This window comes from Perissodus microlepis, chromosome 13 (assembly GCF_051167445.1).
Source record: "Perissodus microlepis isolate ML-2025 ecotype Zambia chromosome 13, ASM5116744v1, whole genome shotgun sequence".
Lineage (NCBI taxonomy): Eukaryota > Metazoa > Chordata > Actinopteri > Cichliformes > Cichlidae > Perissodus > Perissodus microlepis.
The window spans coordinates 29,967,641-29,985,687 of NC_140473.1; the positions used below are offsets into that span (position 1 = coordinate 29,967,641).

At 42.4% G+C, this 18,047-nt stretch overlaps 1 protein-coding gene and 1 long non-coding RNA gene across 5 annotated transcripts; one reads left to right on the forward strand and one right to left on the reverse strand.

The window, feature by feature from the left end:
- Nucleotides 1–925: 925 nt before the first annotated feature.
- LOC146375350 (uncharacterized) lies at nt 926–4,771 on the reverse strand. Of its 4 annotated transcripts, none has more exons than XM_084949038.1 (2): nt 4,556–4,771; nt 926–4,457 (listed from the first exon to the last, which is right to left on the reverse strand). In XM_084949038.1, the coding sequence occupies exon 2, from the start codon at nt 2,992–2,994 to the stop codon at nt 1,489–1,491; it is 1,506 nt and encodes a 501-aa protein (XP_084805164.1). In that variant the 5' UTR covers nt 2,995–4,457; nt 4,556–4,771; the 3' UTR covers nt 926–1,488. The 4 variants fall into 4 exon arrangements, with proteins under 4 accessions (XP_084805164.1, XP_084805165.1, XP_084805163.1 ...); XM_084949039.1 differs by having other exon boundaries at nt 926–3,093; nt 3,346–4,771; XM_084949037.1 differs by having other exon boundaries at nt 926–3,471; nt 3,965–4,770.
- An 8,724-nt stretch (nt 4,772–13,495) lies between these two features.
- On the forward strand, nt 13,496–17,055 carry LOC146375351 (uncharacterized). The gene is made up of 3 exons (XR_014802041.1): nt 13,496–14,512; nt 15,239–15,396; nt 15,830–17,055. It is a non-coding gene; the product is annotated as an uncharacterized LOC146375351 (long non-coding RNA).
- The last annotated feature ends 992 nt before the right edge of the window (nt 17,056–18,047 follow it).

Below are 18,047 nucleotides of genomic sequence, written 5' to 3' on the forward strand. Positions count from 1 at the left end.
CACCTTTGATTGGGTGTGGTGCTTGTCCTTAATTGCACTCACCTGTCACACATTATATAAGGACTGCATTCACTTTAGGCTCACTCTTTCTTCACTCCCACACGGGGCGGCAGCAGAGGTTCTGTTCTGTTCTGGTTTTTCTTATTTTATGTATTGTTTAAGGTAATGAGTAACTTCTCTGTTTTCTTTCAGCATTGGCAGTCCATGTGTCTTTCTTTCCTTCCTTCTTTGCTTTATTGATTTGAGAATAAAAGGAGAACCCTGTGAATGATTAGATGACTGCTTATTCTTATCCTAATCGGATGAGCCCATGATGCTGATTACTCAACCCTGAGCCTTCCTTTCCTTCTCAACAATCACAGTTTATGTTGTAAAAGAGAAAGAATATTGGAAAGAAAGATCAACATTGTGATATTATTTCTTCCAAACTGACCAGAAACATGCTTGTCAGACTCTCACAGCAAAGGATCAGACTCACTGTGCATGACGGCTCAGGCCAATGATGTCTGTTAGATTGTCAGTTGTTTAGTGCTTCTGTACAGTTAGGGTCACCGTCTCTATTTCAGAATAATTAATATGCGGAAAACACTAAAAGTTGATTGTCTTCCAATATTCTAGCATAACTAAAAAACTTTGACTTTGTAAGTACATATTATTAGTCCTAATGCCAATATGATTCTTCATAACTCCTGCTTTGAAATACTGAACTTTAAAATTTACCTGATGAAAGATGATTTACAGTGGCACTCTGTCAGGATCATTCTGACTGTAAGATCACTGTATTAATCTGAATCCTTCTGAAATGTGCTGTGAATGAATGCTGATGCAACTCACTGTGGGAAAGCTGTTAATAAAATGAATCTGTGACACATGCAACACATTCACAGAGGAAGAGGACACAAAGGGAGGACACGCAGAGGCTGTGTTGAAGTCAGAAATCCAAATCTTTATTAAAAAACAGGCGGCGGTAACAAACAGGAAGACAAGAAGTCCATCAAACAGTCTACAGGGTCAAACATACAGAGAATTCAAACAGCAGTAAAAAATAACTGGACACTGAAAAACTTAAAGCAATGTGTGACGCAATAAAAGGAAGCAGCGCAGTATATTCACTGAATTAACATAATCTAATTCTACTCTACCGTATGTGCTGAGACACTCATCCTTTTTACCAGAGACCTCGCGCTTCGTTCTCGCCCACGGCCTGAAGTCACTAAGGATCACGAGTGGTGTAAGTGGCGTATCAAACAGCGCCGGGCCGGCCTGACCTCCGTGCTCAGACAGTTTTCCCTTGTCGGCCTGCAAAAAATAAACCAAAAAACATATAGCTGTGATTAAAAACATCATCGACATTAAACCTATGGTATTATTGAACATTGTGATAGCCTTTTGAACTCTTTTCTCGTCACGAGTATCTGATTGTTGTGATGGCATGGTGTTGTGTGTAAGTTATGTTGTAGCAAAAAGTTCAAAGCCCTTTTTAGATGCTCAGTTTGGTGCCGCTCCCTTTCGCTGGCGCGGCGACTTCCTCCTAGGCTGCTCTTCTTTCTTCGACCTCCCGGGTAGACCACCGGTTGGCCCGTTGCACAGGTGTGAGGGTTTATTCTGCCTCTGAGTTTCACCTGTGTTGGGTGGAGATTGATTTCTCCCCACCAAGTCCTCGTGCGCCGCTGCGCACTGCGTCCAGTGATACCAGGCGTCGCCTTTCCCTCTCAGTTGAACCGCTGTAGCTGTCCGAGCCGACACCTCGTATGGACCAGTCCAACGGGGTTCCTTCCACTTGCGTTTGATGACCTTCAGCCACACTGCCTTTGCGTCCGGGACCTCTCCTCCTCCTGTGGGCTTTTCACAAGCCACCTGTTTGGTGAAACTGGACACCAGCGCCTTTAACTCGTTCCAATAGTCTGCGTGAGACCTGTTCCCTCTGGTGTCCTGTCCCACCGAGCCCACCGTCCAAGGGGCCGGAAACTGTCTCCCAGTTTGCAGCTCGTACGGTGTGAAGCCCACTTCCGGTTTGACCGCTGGCTTGGGATTGTGTGCGCCACAGATTAAACACATCCTGGCCTTTTCCCTTATCATTTCTTTCAACTCAGGATGCCACCAATGACACAAGTTTCTCTCCATCTGTGCTACCCCCACGTGGGCAAGTCCGTGGGCCTCCTCCACCTTCTGTTTTGCCATTTTGGCTGTCAACACGGGGCGCCCGTCTGGCCCCCTCCACAAGTGTCCATCCTGCCAGGCTCCTTTGTTTTTCCACACCCCCTTTTCCTCTGGGGATGCCTCCTCCTGAGCCTGTTTGACTTCCTCCGTCATGTTAGTGGATACTTCCTCTTCTGCAGTTACCTGTATCATTTGTTTCCGTCCTTTGTAGTCTGCCGCCTCTTTTGCGGCTTCATCTGCTTTCTGGTTTCCTTTTGCCACCATGCTGGTTCCTTGTGAGTGCGCTTTGCATTTTATGATACTCACTTCATCTGGGTCAGCCAAGGCCTTTTGCAGTTCCTCCATTTCACTTTTGTGGCAGATAGGTGCATTGGTTGCTGTTCTGAATCCTGCTCTTTTCCATTGAGCCAGCTCCACATGAGCTGCTCCGAATGCATACGCTGAGTCAGTGTAGATGTTCACTCTCCTATTCTTAGCTAATCTCAAGGCTCGAGCTAGGGCTATCACTTCAGCTCTCTGTGCCGACTGCTGTCCCCCAATTCTTCCTGCTTCTTTGACCTGATACTCCTCTCCTACTCTGCAGACTACCGCATATCCTGCTTTCAGTCCTTCTTCGTCTCTGTGGCAACATCCATCAGTGAACCAGTCCTCAGCTCCAGGTATAGGTTCTGCCTTCAGGTCCTCTCTAATTTTTTCTTCAACCTGTGCTCTTCTGACGCAGTCATGGGGTTCCCCTGCTCCCATTAAATCTGCCATGTTTGCTCCTTCATGTGTGAATGTTAGATTTGGGGCCTCTAAGACTTTGCTCAATCTCTGTTGTGCCCGTGGTGACATACTAAATGCTTGTGAGTTCACGTATGCCACTATGCTGTGTGTAGCTCTACGTCACTTTACCTGGATGATGACTCCTCTCCCCCTCACTCAGAAACACTCCTAATATAACCAAGCAAATAAATAATATTGAAGATTTACTTACATCATTACAAAAACAGCAAAAACATCTCCCTTTGATTCTATTTCTCCATTCCTGCTCAACATCAGGCAACAAATATCTCAATAAATCACAGTAAAATGTAAAGCACATGTTTTCTCTGCTTTGTCTAACCTCTGCAGAGCCTCTGTCAAGAAAAACATAACTGTAAGCATAAAACAAATATACATTTCATAACACGTCACTGGACAAACCTTGGTCAGTTGATTTCCTCTGTGCAGTGCAGACGAACATCAGTCAGCAAGTGACTCTGCTGGTTCTTCTGAGGAAACACCACCGTCTCTCCACACCGTCACCATCTGTGAGCACAAACTGCCGCTCTGCTCTGCCAGCATGTAGGAAATCACATATCACACACAGGGGTGAAGAAACATCAGAGCTCAACTTTGGATACTTTAGATCTTAACAGATCAAAGTAGCTCTTAGTTTCAGCAATCAGTGAGCAGACAAACAATGATACCATACTGATTCTGTATGAATACAATATGGTATTTTCAATACAGGTGTCAAATTAATTTATTAAAACTAATACAGATATATGTATATTTTTTTTTGATAAATTAGTTTGCTAAATTATAAGAATATATATTTTTATTTTTTTTCATTTAACAATTGCAACTGAAAGAAATTAAATATTGAACAAAAATATATTGTCACATTCTGAGCATGCTCAGCATGCTGACAGACTTGAAGTTGCTACAGATTTTAAGAAGTGATAATTATAGGGAAGAAACTTCTCTTTTTCATCCGTTTAATCAAACATTTGATGCCTCAGCTGTCTCAGTCCTATAGCGTTCTGCAACTACAACTAACCTGAAGCTTGGATTTGGCTGCAGGTGCCCCTGTACATCCTTCTCAGCAGCACACATGTGGGTACCATTTAATCACACTTCTTCCTGAGCTTTGCTTCATCACAAGACCAAAGGTGGCATCCCGTGTCACAGTCTTATCATCATCCAGAAGAAACATTTGAAGAAACATCATGGAGAAGAAACATTTACGCGCCTCCTGGTTTTGTTTTCTGATCCTGCGAAAAGACTGAGGACAACAAAGCCCAGAGAACACGAGATACACAACATCCAACATTCAGACTCAACAGCCTCCATAAATGAAGAGCACCAGGTTGGTTCAGTTATAGTAGATATAAGCATACTTCACATTACTGGGTATGAATAATAATGAGGAGGCAAACTTTGAAGATGCAGAGCATGATGTCCCATCATCAGACTGTAAACAAACATCCACCAGGCTTCTTTGTTGGCAAAATTGATGATTCTCCTATCAGGGATCAGTAGCGTGTATTAACCTGTGGTATAAGCAGCAGTCACTGAAATATTACTCTTTCAGATAAGAAATCTAGCACATAAAAGCCAGGGTGGGAGGGATCTCTGCAAACTGACTTACCTCTGCAAGTGTGAAGCTCAACAAAAATCTGACTCTCCAGTCACAGACAAACAAAAACCTCCAGCTGGGAGATAGAAAACGCTGTCTGGGTCTTGCTGGATGTTGCTGGTCAGAGTCCACACATTAGCAGAGTGCTTCTTGGTCCCACTGACCCATGTGGACAGCGACTGTGGAGAACTGTTCTGGAAAACAGAGAAGAGAATTAAAATAACAAAAAGCCAAACAGGATTTCCACAAAGACTCTCTTGGAATCAGCAATCAAAAAAATCACTGGTTCATATTTCAATTAAATATGAACAGGTTCCTCAAATGTAAGCAGTTCAGATCTGATTTAATTTAATTTCCTTCACACAGCACATTCGTCCAGGCTGACAGGTAAACATAGAATTAATCTCAGGTAACATGACTCAGAGTAGAGATTCAGTAAGAAAGATTGCAGGCTCAAATATTATTACCACACAATCCAAGGACACACCAACAGCTCAGATTTGTAGAACTATTTAAACAAATGTCTTCTGAATATTCAATTCAGGTTCACAGTGGGAGGGTGGGAGGTGTCGTGGAATTTTTTAAATAAAGTCTGCAACACAGAAAGAGCTGTGATCAAGCTATTTATTACTGCGCCAACACACATCAAACATCACAGTTCAGTCATGTCAGCGCTGCCGCAGAAGTTGTGCTCCTACTCCTTTATGCATTCCAAGGAAGAGGGAGGAAGTTACAAACTGATCCTACCACACTTCACGTGCCTCGCTATGAAACCTAACCGATCAATGGTTAAGCTGTTTTGTGCCCTTGGCCTTATCAGCACCTGTAAAGGGAGTTGTTTTCTCAAACTGCTGACGCTGAAGTAAGTTCATCTAGTTTTAGAAACTTTCACTGAACAGTCTATAACAGTGTCACAACTAAGCATATGCATAAGCACTTAAATACTTTAAATGAGAATAACAGAAAATTTCTATTAAAAAGGCTAGAGCCTGTCCCAGTAGTCATAGGTAGAGCACACCTGGACAGGTCACCAGTCTGTCAGAGGACTAACACAGAGACAGACATCAGAGTAACAAATCTATTTAAAATTAATGTAAGTTTGCTGCAGCTGTATGTATGAACATGTGTTTCTGTGCTCACAGTCCACCTCTCAGGAAGCTGCAGTTCACTTTTAGTCAACTTTAAACAGACCTCACAAAAGGCTGATGTGGCTGGATCAGTAGTCTGATTTAAGTACGATAGCTTTGGCCAGGGATTAATCTGGTGCATCGCTTCACTGCAGTCTTACGTATTTTCCCCACACCTGAATAAAAAATACTGATATATACAAATAACAGCTTCAGCTGATGCAGCCTGACTCAATCCTAGATGTTCAGCACACAGAGACACAGAGGTGCCGTTTAGAATCAGAATCAGAATCAGAATCAGAATCAGAAAGGGTTTTATTGCCAAATGTTGAGCAGGTTTACAACATTAGGAAATTGCTGCGGTGCTTAGTGCAAACATACTGTCATAAATAACGCTTAAATAGACATGAGAAAAAATAATAAATAAAAAATAAAATAAAAAATAAGAATAAGAATTAAAAGTGCTAAGTAGATAGATATATACATGATATATACATGAGTGCGGGTGGTGATCAGTGCCAAACATGGAATGATGCAGTGAACACAGCGTAGGGTCATGTGTTAGTGGTGGGAACAGTCATATGGTTATTGTTCATGTGTCCAACAGCAGAGGGGAAGAAACTGTTCTTATGGCGAGAGGTTCTGGTGCGAATGGACCGGAGCCTCCTGCCTGAGGGGAGCAGGTCAAACAGACTGTGTCCAGGATGAGAAGGGTCAGCTGAGATCCGAGCTGCACGCCCCAGTGTCCTGGAGGTGTACAGGTCCTGCAGAGATGGGAGTCTGCAGCCAATCACCTTCTCAGCAGAGCGCACAACACGCTGCAGTCTCTGTTTGTCCCTGATAGTGGCTCCAGCGTACCACACGGTGATGGAGGAGGTGAGGATGGACTCGATGATTGCAGTGTAGAATTGCATCATCGTCCGTGTTGGCAGGTTGAATTTCTTCAGCTGCCTCAGGAAGTACATCCTCTGCTGGGCTTTCTTAATGACGGAGGTGATGGTGGGCTCCCACTTCAGGTCCTGGGTGATGGTGGTACCCAGGAAGCGGAATGAGTCCACAGAGGTGATGGGGGTGTCAGTCAGGATGATGGGGGGGAGTGGGGCTGTGTGCTTCCTGAAGTCCACAATAATCTCCACTGTCTTCTGGGCATTCAGCACCAGGTTGTTGTGGCTGCACCAGGACACCAGACGTTCAACCTCCCTCCTGTAGGCAGACTCATCCCCGTCCGAGATGAGTCCAATAACGGTGGTGTCATCTGCAAACTTGATTAGCTTGACAGACTGGTGGGTGGAGGTGCAGCAGTTGGTATACAGGGAGAAGAGCAGAGGAGAAAGAACACAGCCCTGAGGGGAGCCGGTGCTGATGGTCCGGGAGTCCGAGACATTCTTTCCCAGCCTCACGTGCTGCTTCCTGTCCGTCAGGAAGTCAGTGATCCACCGGCAGATGGGATCAGGCACATTCATCTGGGAAAGCTTGCCTTGGAGATGGTCTGGAAGGATGGTGTTGAAGGCAGAGCTGAAGTCCACAAACAGGATCCTGGCGTAGGTTCCTGGGGAGTCCAGATGCTGCAGGATGAAGTGTAGGGCCATGTTGATGGCGTCATCTACAGACCTGTTGGCTCTGTATGCAAACTGCAGGGGGTCCAGGAGGGGGGCCGTGAGGGTCTTGAGATAGGAGAGAACCAGGCGCTCAAATGACTTCATGACCACAGATGTCAGAGCCACAGGTCTGTAGTCATTTAGTCCAGTGATCCTTGGTTTCTTGGGGACAGGGATTATGGTAGAGGACTTGAAGCAGGCAGGCACATGACATGCCTGCAGTGAGGAGTTGAAAATGCCAGAAAACACTGGGGCCAGCTCGTTTGCACAGTGTCTGAGGGTGGCAGGAGACACACCGTCTGGGCCGGGAGCTTTTCGAGCATTCAGATTCTTAAACTGCTTCCTCACACCTGCTTCATGAATATGAAGAGTAGTGGTGGGAGGAGGTGGTGTGAAATCCCCCTTTGTGTGGGGTGAGGAGGGGGGTGTTGTAGGTGAAGTGTTTGATGGTGGTGATGGCTCTATGGAGGGGGGAGAGGTGGGGGAATGAGTGTCTCTATTGTTGGGGCCGTTGGAGGTGTGAAGGCTGCCTGATGGCTCGTCAAAACGGCAGTAAAAGTCGTTAAGGGTGTTGGCCAAGAGCAAGTCATCAGTGGAGTGGGGGGTTTTAGGCTTGTAGTTGGTGATATTCCTAAAACCTTTCCACACAGAGGCCGAGTCATTCTCTGAGATCTGCTGCTGCATCTTCTCAGAGTGCTGATGTTTAGCATGTTTTAGTTTAGTGTTAACCTGAGTCACTGATCATTTGCAGTATTACAGAGTCTGGCAGTCTTTGCATGATGTCCACGTCACTGTACGTTTCTAGCTGACTCTCAGGTGTGACAGGTGTGCCAGCAGGAAAGAGTAATAATAACCTGCATCCTGAGGTTTGTCATGCAGGATTAAAGGAGCCAGGCTTTGTTCACACAGCTAGGATTGTATTTTACACTGACCCTGGGTCAGTATAAGTATCATACAGTTTAAACGAAGCACTGAAACTTGCACATATTTATTACAGATGCACTGAAGCTAATCGAGATATTTGCTGTCAGTCTGTGGCTGCGATTAAACACTTTACTGGAAACTTTATTAACTAGTACCTTCATCAGTCATGACAGAAGCTAATATTTCTGTGCTAACATCGTTTAACCAGTAACAGCTTTCCTCCAATATAAGCTAACGTTTACACCGTAACTTTAAGCTAGCACCATAAAGACGGTAAAACACGTAATAATATCTACAAATGCATCTTAAAGCTGTTATATTAGCACTCGGTGTATTACTAAGATAACCACATTAACATTACTGACACTCGCTGACTTTTAATAGTCATTCTATAAATGCTGTCCGTTTAAATGGTCTTACCTGTACACACTGCATATCCACCGGATTCCAGCCAGAGTGGATTCTGGAGTCTTCCCACGCTCCTGTTAGTGATCCTCCATCTGGATGGATGAGAACAACCTTCTGAACAATCTAGCAGGAGATGGCCCATATCTATGGGACTGATTTGTGCTAATAACGCCCATTGTATGGACTGATAACAGCCGAAGCGGGTGAATAAAGTCACCCAGTAGCTAGCTGTGCCATTACCCAGCATACATCACTCCCTCCATAAATGCAATAAACGATAGAAAAGTATCGTTCTACCTGTTTTTCAGGTAGTTGTTTACATTATATAATTTATTGTGTTCCGTATACGTCACTACAATGTGATTTGGAAAATGTCTAAATATACCGACAACAGGCACTTCCGCGGCAATCTCTTCAATCGGAGGAGCCTTCACGTCAATTCCCGACGCGAGGGGGGTACCCTGCGCGTCCATAAGCGAAGCAGAGGGAGCCTGACCATGCGTCACACGTTTGACGAGTTGGGAGTGAGAACGTGTTGGACGATGACGTACACCTAAAAGAGCTCAAAATCAGAAAACGTTGCTCTAAAACATGTTGACATGGTAAATGAAAATGAACAATAATCAAAATTGATCATGCAAACTGAAAGACTACTTACTATGTTTCTCTTGTTACTTCATTAGCCTCAGTGTTCTCAGATCATTCTTTACATAAAAGCACCCAGTTGTCTTGCAAAGAATGTGTAGGATTAGTGAAATCACACACATTCAAAGATACTGGTAGTTATTGTTTCAAATGCCTATTTCATGACAACCAGGCTAAATTCATCGAAAGAGATGATGAAAGAGATTATCTAGATGCTGAAATGATTGTTAAAATACATTAGGCCAATAATAGTAGACCTGTGCTACATTTGTCCAGCTAGGCAACACATATTTCTGCATAAGAGATACATGAGACACCCTTTAAATAAGCAAATTTCATGTTTAAAACATGGAAATGCAGCCAAAATGGACCATACAATGGCCTCAGTGAACACATCAGCACATAAGTAGAGATGAGGAAACTCAATCACATTAGATATTAATATTACTATGAGTAAATTATATATATTATATATTCTGTTCCATGGTTTAAAGAATACAATGTGATAATCAGACATGAGAACGCTGTTTCCAGTTATACAAATTTATTTTATTTCACTATTAAAGAAACCAATTATGTGAATAAAAGCTCACCACAAGAACATCTCCCAACCCAGTCTTACAAAGTTGCAGTTACAATAAAAACTGGGTATGGAACATGAACTGTTGCTGAGCTAAAAAACAATCCTGGTGCTGATGCTTGTCATTGAACGTTTTGGACAGAGCTCTTGATTGAAATGCCTACCGTTGTGTGTAGGCATTTCAGTCCAGATGTTATGGAGTTCAGTTCAGCTAAGATGTATTTCTAAAGCACCGGATCGCAAAAATAGCCGCTTCTCGGCTGTTTATATTGTAAGGTAAAGACCATACAATATAAGAGAGAAAACCCCCCAACAATCAGATGATCCCCTGTGAGCAAACCCTTGATGACAGTGTCTGTGAAGGTTATCAGTCATCAAGGCCATAGTAGTCTAAGGAGCTTGGAAAGAAAAGCGCCTGGACTTCTTTAAGTTAAAGAAGTCCAGGCGCTTTTCTCCAAGCTCCTTAGACTTGGTGACGGTGGGAAAGAAAAACTCCCTTTTAACAGGAAGAAACTTTCGGCAGAACCAGGCTCAGTGAGGGGCGGCCATCTGCCTCGACCGGTTGGGGGGGGCACAGCTGTTATAACCCCTGACGCAGCATAGCTTCTAATTCTGAAAGATACGTAAATACCTTAAACCTGCACTCTATGCAGGACACCAAGTGATGACACGACTTGCAGTACTATAGGAGTCTATGCAGAAACAGTTTTCTCTCTTGAATCTCTGTAATTTTTTTGCTACTGAGTGTCTGGGTGCAGTCACTCATTTTGGGCCAATTAAATCAAATGAATTGAACCTGCGTTAACCAGGTTTAATAGGGAGGGCCAAAGTCGTAGTTGTGCTAAATTTCCTCGAATTCTCCTCGGAGATTTTCGAGTAGCTTCCTTTGTTCTTGAAAGTTCTTTTCCATTTGTCTCATCGCTTCCCGTCCATTCCACATCTTTTTGGTAAGGTCACTAACCTTATTTTCTAAGGCCTTATTTTGTTGTTTGAGTATGTCAACTTGGACATCGTAGTTGTTTATCAGATTGTTATGTTCTTCCTGTGAAACTTTGGGAGTCTGAGCTTGGGTTTGCAACGCCATGTCTTCTGTTTTCAAGGCTTCCTGTACATCACACAGATTTTTCTTGACCTCTTCAAGCTCTCTTTTCAGTGCCTCAAATTCATGGCACAACAACTCCTTTTCTCTGTTGGTCACGTTAAAATCATGTTCGGAGTCTTTCTCAGTGGCTTTGAAGATCCGTGATTCTCCTTTCACACCCTCATCGTGTGGTTTCAGTTCTTTTTGAGAATCACCACTCCTTTTGGAAAGCTCCTGGAGGTCCTGTTCAAGAAGTTCGTTATGCCTCGATATGTCAATTTCACGTGCAAAGCATTGGAGTTCCAGGGTCTGTCTGAGCTGTTCACTGTCCGTTGTTTTGTTGTCCTCATTCATGATCCTTTTTCTTTCTCCACTCTCTTGTAACTCTTTAAAGGCTGTGTTTGCCTGATGGAGTTTATCTTTAACAGCCCGTATTTCCTGATGCATGTCATCTTTTTCCTTTTCAAAGTCCCTTTTAAGCTCTCTGATTTCTGCCTCCATTTCCTGCATCACCTCTTTCTGTTGCTGGATCTCTTTGGTTTTGGAGCTGTTTAAATCCGTTAGAATTTGGTTCCAATATTCCAGGTCTTGAATTTTGAAGTGAATTTTTTCATTCTCTAGTTGCAGGTCTCTTTTCCTCTTGTTTTTAGAGAACCCACTTCGTTTGAAGAGAACTTCAATGTTTTTTTGGAGAATTTTGTTCTCATTTATGAGCTCTCTTTTTTGCTCCTTAAGGTCGGCGTTCTCGACTTTAAGGTCACGTATGGTAGAGCTTTGTTGTTTGAGAGTTTTATTCTCATTTTTCAGCTCTTTGATTTGCTGGTTAAGTTTTTCGTTCTCGGCTCTCAGGTTGCACACAACAGGATTTGACAGACTCATATTTCAAATTGAAGTTGATGTTAAATCTCTGTACTAACTAAAAGATTTTTTAAAAATACGGTCAACTGTGTCAGAAACTGAAGTTTCGAGTAGTTTAACTGCCTAGTGAATTCTTCCACTATCTTTGAAAGACTGACAAGAATGAGAACCTTTCCCCTCTTTAAGGGTTTTAGTGTGCTGATGTCATAAAGAAGATCAGAGATCAAAGGGATTCTGGTGGAATGTCACTGTGTCTGGTCTGGGCAGTTCTGAATTGAATAATAACAAAATGCAGATTGATGGTAATTGTAACTGATAATGGTTACATGAATTATAAACACCCAATAAATATTATTTAGAAATCCAAACTGTGGTGGAGGTGTGGTCCCTGGCTCAGCCGCAGGGGAGGAGTGATGCAGTGAGCTCAAGGGGGCGGTGCCAGGGAGGCTGCAGGGACAGGTGGTGATGATCTTCCTAACGAGGTTTTCCTTTTTATATAGTCAAGCCGGAGACCAGAGTGAGCAGGAGCATGTGCAGAAGACCAACCGGAGAGTTGGGGAACAGGTTGGCAAACCATGAAAGCCATATGTGTGGTGCTTAAACAAACACTCGTCCAGAGTGATCAACATAACAGTGTGTCGGGTTGACTTTTATGCAAACAAACCAAAAAAAACAAAAACATGTCATTGTGAAGCTTTGGCAAATACTAGATTGGTCAACTGATGTGCCGTAAGCATCTGTCAGGCTCTCTGACAGTTAGTTAGTGTTGCCTACAGTTAAAATATGTAATTGTGGTGAAGAGTTAGTATGATTTTACATAAATGGAATCCACATTTAGGAGCCCTTCAGTAAATCCAGGCCAAGCTAAGAAGATGAGCAATGGGAGAAAGACCAAGGACAGAACACATGGAGATGACTGACCAGCGAGCTTTTAATGCTTAAACCTCGTCAAAGTAACTTTTTGTTGTGACTAAATTGTAAAGAGGGATGTGTGTGTATAGAAAGATGGCTGTTAGAGTAGCAGATGTTTAATTTTGTCTAAATTCACTATTAATTCAACACGTTCTCACTCCCAACTCGTCAAACGTGTGACGCATGGTCAGGCTCCCTCTGCTTCGCTTATGGACGCGCAGGGTACCCCCCTCGCGTCGGGAATTGACGTGAAGGCTCCTCCGATTGAAGAGATTGCTGCGGAAGTGCCTGTTGTCGGTATATTTAGACATTTTCCAAATCACATTGTAGTGACGTATACAGAACACAATAAATTATATAATGTAAACAACTACCTGAAAAACAGGTAGAACGATACTTTTCTATCGTTTATTGCATTTATGGAGGGAGTGATGTATGCTGGGTAATGGCACAGCTAGCTACTGGGTGACTTTATTCACCCGCTTCGGCTGTTATCAGTCCATACAATGGGCGTTATTAGCACAAATCAGTCCCATAGATATGGGCCATCTCCTGCTAGATTGTTCAGAAGGTTGTTCTCATCCATCCAGATGGAGGATCACTAACAGGAGCGTGGGAAGACTCCAGAATCCACTCTGGCTGGAATCCGGTGGATATGCAGTGTGTACAGGTAAGACCATTTAAACGGACAGCATTTATAGAATGACTATTAAAAGTCAGCGAGTGTCAGTAATGTTAATGTGGTTATCTTAGTAATACACCGAGTGCTAATATAACAGCTTTAAGATGCATTTGTAGATATTATTACGTGTTTTACCGTCTTTGTGGTGCTAGCTTAAAGTTACGGTGTAAACGTTAGCTTATATTGGAGGAAAGCTGTTACTGGTTAAACGATGTTAGCACAGAAATATTAGCTTCTGTCATGACTGATGAAGGTACTAGTTAATAAAGTTTCCAGTAAAGTGTTTAATCGCAGCCACAGACTGACAGCAAATATGTCGATTAGCTTCAGTGCATCTGTAATAAATATGTGCAAGTTTCAGTGCTTCGTTTAAACTGTATGATACTTATACTGACCCAGGGTCAGTGTAAAATACAATCCTAGCTGTGTGAACAAAGCCTGGCTCCTTTAATCCTGCATGACAAACCTCAGGATGCAGGTTATTATTACTCTTTCCTGCTGGCACACCTGTCACACCTGAGAGTCAGCTAGAAACTTACAGTGACGTGGACATCATGCAAAGACTGCCAGACTCTGTAATACTGCAAATGATCAGTGACTCAGGTTAACACTAAAGTTTAAACGGTACCTCTGTGTCTCTGTGTGCTGAACATCTAGGATTGAGTCAGGCTGCATTGACTGTGGGACTTTAATGTGTTAAAAGCAGGTTGAAGACGGCTCAGAAACATTTGAAGATTAAAATTTAGCATTGTGGCTGCTGGTGGCTTGTAAAGCCTCTACTCAGCTGTATTTTTGTTACTAATTTATGTTTGTTGTTGTTTAACACAGATTTCAGAAGAGCAAATATGCTTAATAGTTTAACTAGATTTCATTTGTCAGTGTGGGACTGCTGAGTCACCTGAAGAACTCATTTCATTCATTCTCCACATGATGTTCATTTACAGAAATGTTTCACAGGAACTGATTTCTCCCAAAGGTTGAACTAGTGTGTTTCCATAGATTACCTCTGTATGAATGTACTTCTTAAATGAAGGCAAGTGTTTGTCCTTTTTTGTTCCTCAGGTACAGTACGTGATATCAAGGGCAGGCGGTCAACACTGGGGGTAGACAAGAAGCAGACGTACTTCCAAGAGGGAGCTGCAGTGAGGTCAGAGGTCAGAATCTGAAACAGCTCAGGTTTATATTTTAGAGGTTATAAAAAATCTAAATGTATTTATAAAGAAACCTTTAAATAATAGTCATAATTATGATTATTATAAGAAATATCAAACATTTAAGTGGATTTTCTGTTACACATATTGTGTTAGCCCTGCAATAAACTGGCAGCCTGTCTTTGTCCTGTATCAGCTGGGATAGGCTTCATCCTCCCGCAACCCTGAATTGGATACATTGTATTCCAATTATGTAATCTGATCATTTACAAACTCAAGGTATCTAATCAAAATGTAAGTAATAATTATAAAATGGGAAAGCAGAAATAAGTGTGACATGAATGTAAATGTGTGAGCTGACATAGAGGACAGCTACATGCAGTCAGAAAAACCTTTGTTGTCAAGTTTGCAGGTATATCAGCACGAGACATTCTTACATAGAAGAGACTGTTAAAGTCTCTAACTCAGTGAAGCATTATTGGTCCCGTCTGTTTGGATAAATATAGTAAGTTGATGTATGTCCATTTATTGACACATTTTCTTAAGTGCTTATCCAGTTCAGGATCACAGTGGAGCTGCAGCTGGATATGTTCACTAAATAAACCTTACAAAAGTTAACAATAAACCTGCATCCATGTACGTTGTTGTCCACAGGATGAGAAAATCAAACTGGAAGACTGTGGAACATGTTAATAAATGTTTGTGTGTTTATGCCTGTGTCTTTCACAGGAGGCGCTGGAAGGTTTCCCTAATAGTTCCTGGTGAATCAAAGCAGAACCATAAAGGTTGCTGGACTGCATGATGGCCTTACCCCTGAGCAGTCATCCTGTTAAAGGAGGAACCACTTAGAAGCTGTTTTCAAAGTAGCTGAGCAGATTTCATCTCAAGTAAGCAATTAACTGTTTGTTCGTTTGTTCTGCCACTTAAAGAGCATTTAAGGACGTCTTTTGAGTGTCCAGTTGAATTAATTCTACTGGCTCTCATGGTCATTTGTTATTATAGACATATTTTTCATGTTCATCCAGCTATTTAGTAAATTCTATCTATTTAGTAATATCCGTCAGCTATAAAATGTAATATAAATATAAAAATATCTAAATATCTCCTGTCCTTTATGTTTTAATGATGTAAGACCAGACGTCTGTTATCGTGTTACATTAGCATTCCTCACATATCAATGAGATGCTGCACAGTACAATCCTACTGACACAGCAGAGGGATAACGACGGCTATTCAACATCGTTACACGACACATTCGAGCTGCATGACGCAGACAAAGTGACTAAATCATCTTTTTGTGGTTTATTGTCTTCAAACCAGCAGACAAAGCTGATGGCAGAAGATGTCAGAGAAGAACTTCAGGCCGTGGACTGAAAAGGTATTTTTTTCTTGTTATCAAAAGACATTTGGAGTGGCAGCTTCTACAACTGGTTGTGCTAAAGTAAAGCTTACAGTCTAAGAAATCACAGTGTTGATATTCAGCACAAAGAGAAAAGCTCACTTGTTTGAATTCATTTACAATCATAGTTTTATAAATTCTGACTGTAAACAGCTTTTACAGCTTTGATATTGTTTGACACTCGATATCAGGTGATAGGGTTTAATTTAAAGGTTTCTGTGTCCCAATGAGCCATTTACACTGATCAGTGTCAGTTTAACTGTAACACATTCATTATTTAGATTCAACAAAGAAATAACTGAATGTAAAAAATGGCAGCCCTCAGGCCAGGTTTATAGAGATATATGCATGCATTATGAAATTTATGTATCCCAGATCATTGTTATTCATCTAGTCATGGCAGACCTACCTCTTCCTCCCAAGTTAACTGCAACCCAAAAGAACTAGTGAGGCTATTTACACACTCACAACCAGTGTGGGGTAAAAAGAGCCACCAAAAAGCTGTCAGCCACAGATGTGCTATAAGAGTTAGAAACTCTACTTATGGAGAAACTTTCTAAGTCTAACAGAGGACAGGTACTCCTGCCCAAATAACATGATATAACCCCACATACAGCCCAGCCATAAAATGAACCAAGTCATTTAGTTAAAGACAGCATGGGACCAAATGCATGTAACCAGCCTGCATCAACCTGACATTTCTTCCTCCTGAATTAAATGAATGAATGGATGAAAGTTAAATGACTACAAACCTAAAGCCACTAGTTCCCACACTGGAGCTCCCTGACACTGTGTGTTAACCGTATTTAGCTTGTATCAACAGTTGTAACAGGCTAAGCCACCTGAGACACTGCATTGAATGATTGTTCCTGTCTTAATGATTTCAGCTGACTGGTTTCAGCTCAGATGTTCTGCTTTTTCCTTTCAGTAGATCAAAGCAGCTCGTGCTCCTTCTGCTTCCAATTTAGAAGAAGAAGAAGAAGGCGAAGGCTTCAGCGAAGTGGCGTTCATGGTCTCAGTGAACAGTCACGGTCACACACTGCATGTGGTTTTAAAAGCAACATGTCTGTTCACCACAACAATGGAGATGTGTAATATTAGTGCAGCTACGGTTTGTTTTTGAACATCAGTTCTGTTTTCTACTTTGATCACTGATAAGAGATTTTTTAGTTTTGTGATTATTGTTTAGTTGTAGCTTTATTTAAGATAGGAGAGCTTGTGAGTTGGAACCACCACAGGAAAGGAAAGTGGAACCAGATGTGTAGAGGAATGCGGTGACATACATACTACATCCTGAGTTAACGGTCACCCCCCTCTCTCACTCTCCTTTTAAGGAAATGTTTAAGTTTCTATACATACCAAGCTATCTCCTATTTCAACAGACAAGCTAAAGGTTTCTCCTATTATGGAAACGTTTTTGTATACTGAACATACCACTCCCACTTCCTTGAAAGCTCACTTGGAGTATAAATAAAGAATGCGCTGAGAGCCCTGCGCGGTTTTTCTGTCACATCTGTTGTGCGCACTTTGACAGCAGAGCAGATCGGACTGACCGCCCATGCGCATGTAAAAATTAGATATCTGAGTGTGACTTCATTTGCCTTTCTAATAACTTTTCTCTTCACATTTTCTTGGTCCTCCGAGCCGGAGAGGAAGCATCGGCCGCTGTGTCCTGCCGTCGTGGAAAGCTGCACTGAAATCTGTCCTCTAGGTAGGAGTGAAAAAGTCCAGGGACGCTAAAATTCGATTCCTGGCCAGTGTTTTATCAAGTGGTCCACGACGCTGGGATCCAGTGGCTGACTTTCAACATAGCCAGAGAATCTTGGGAAGGTAAAGGAAGTCACTCATTTACACTCGCGTAAAACGAACTTTGGTCTCACCCGCCGAAAGGGTGTAATTAGTCTAATCCACTGCACGGATTTGTAAAAGCGCTGGGGTGATCCACCGAACGGATTTGTAAAAGCGCTGGGGTGATCCACCGAACGGATTTTCAAAATAAACGCGTTGGGGTAATCCACCGAACGGATTTTCAAAATAAAAGCGTTGGACTGATCCGCCGAAAGGATTTTCAAAATAAAAGCTTTAGGACTGGCCTTCCGAAAAGGTCTGCGCGATTGTGTGAAATGTCTGTTTAAATGT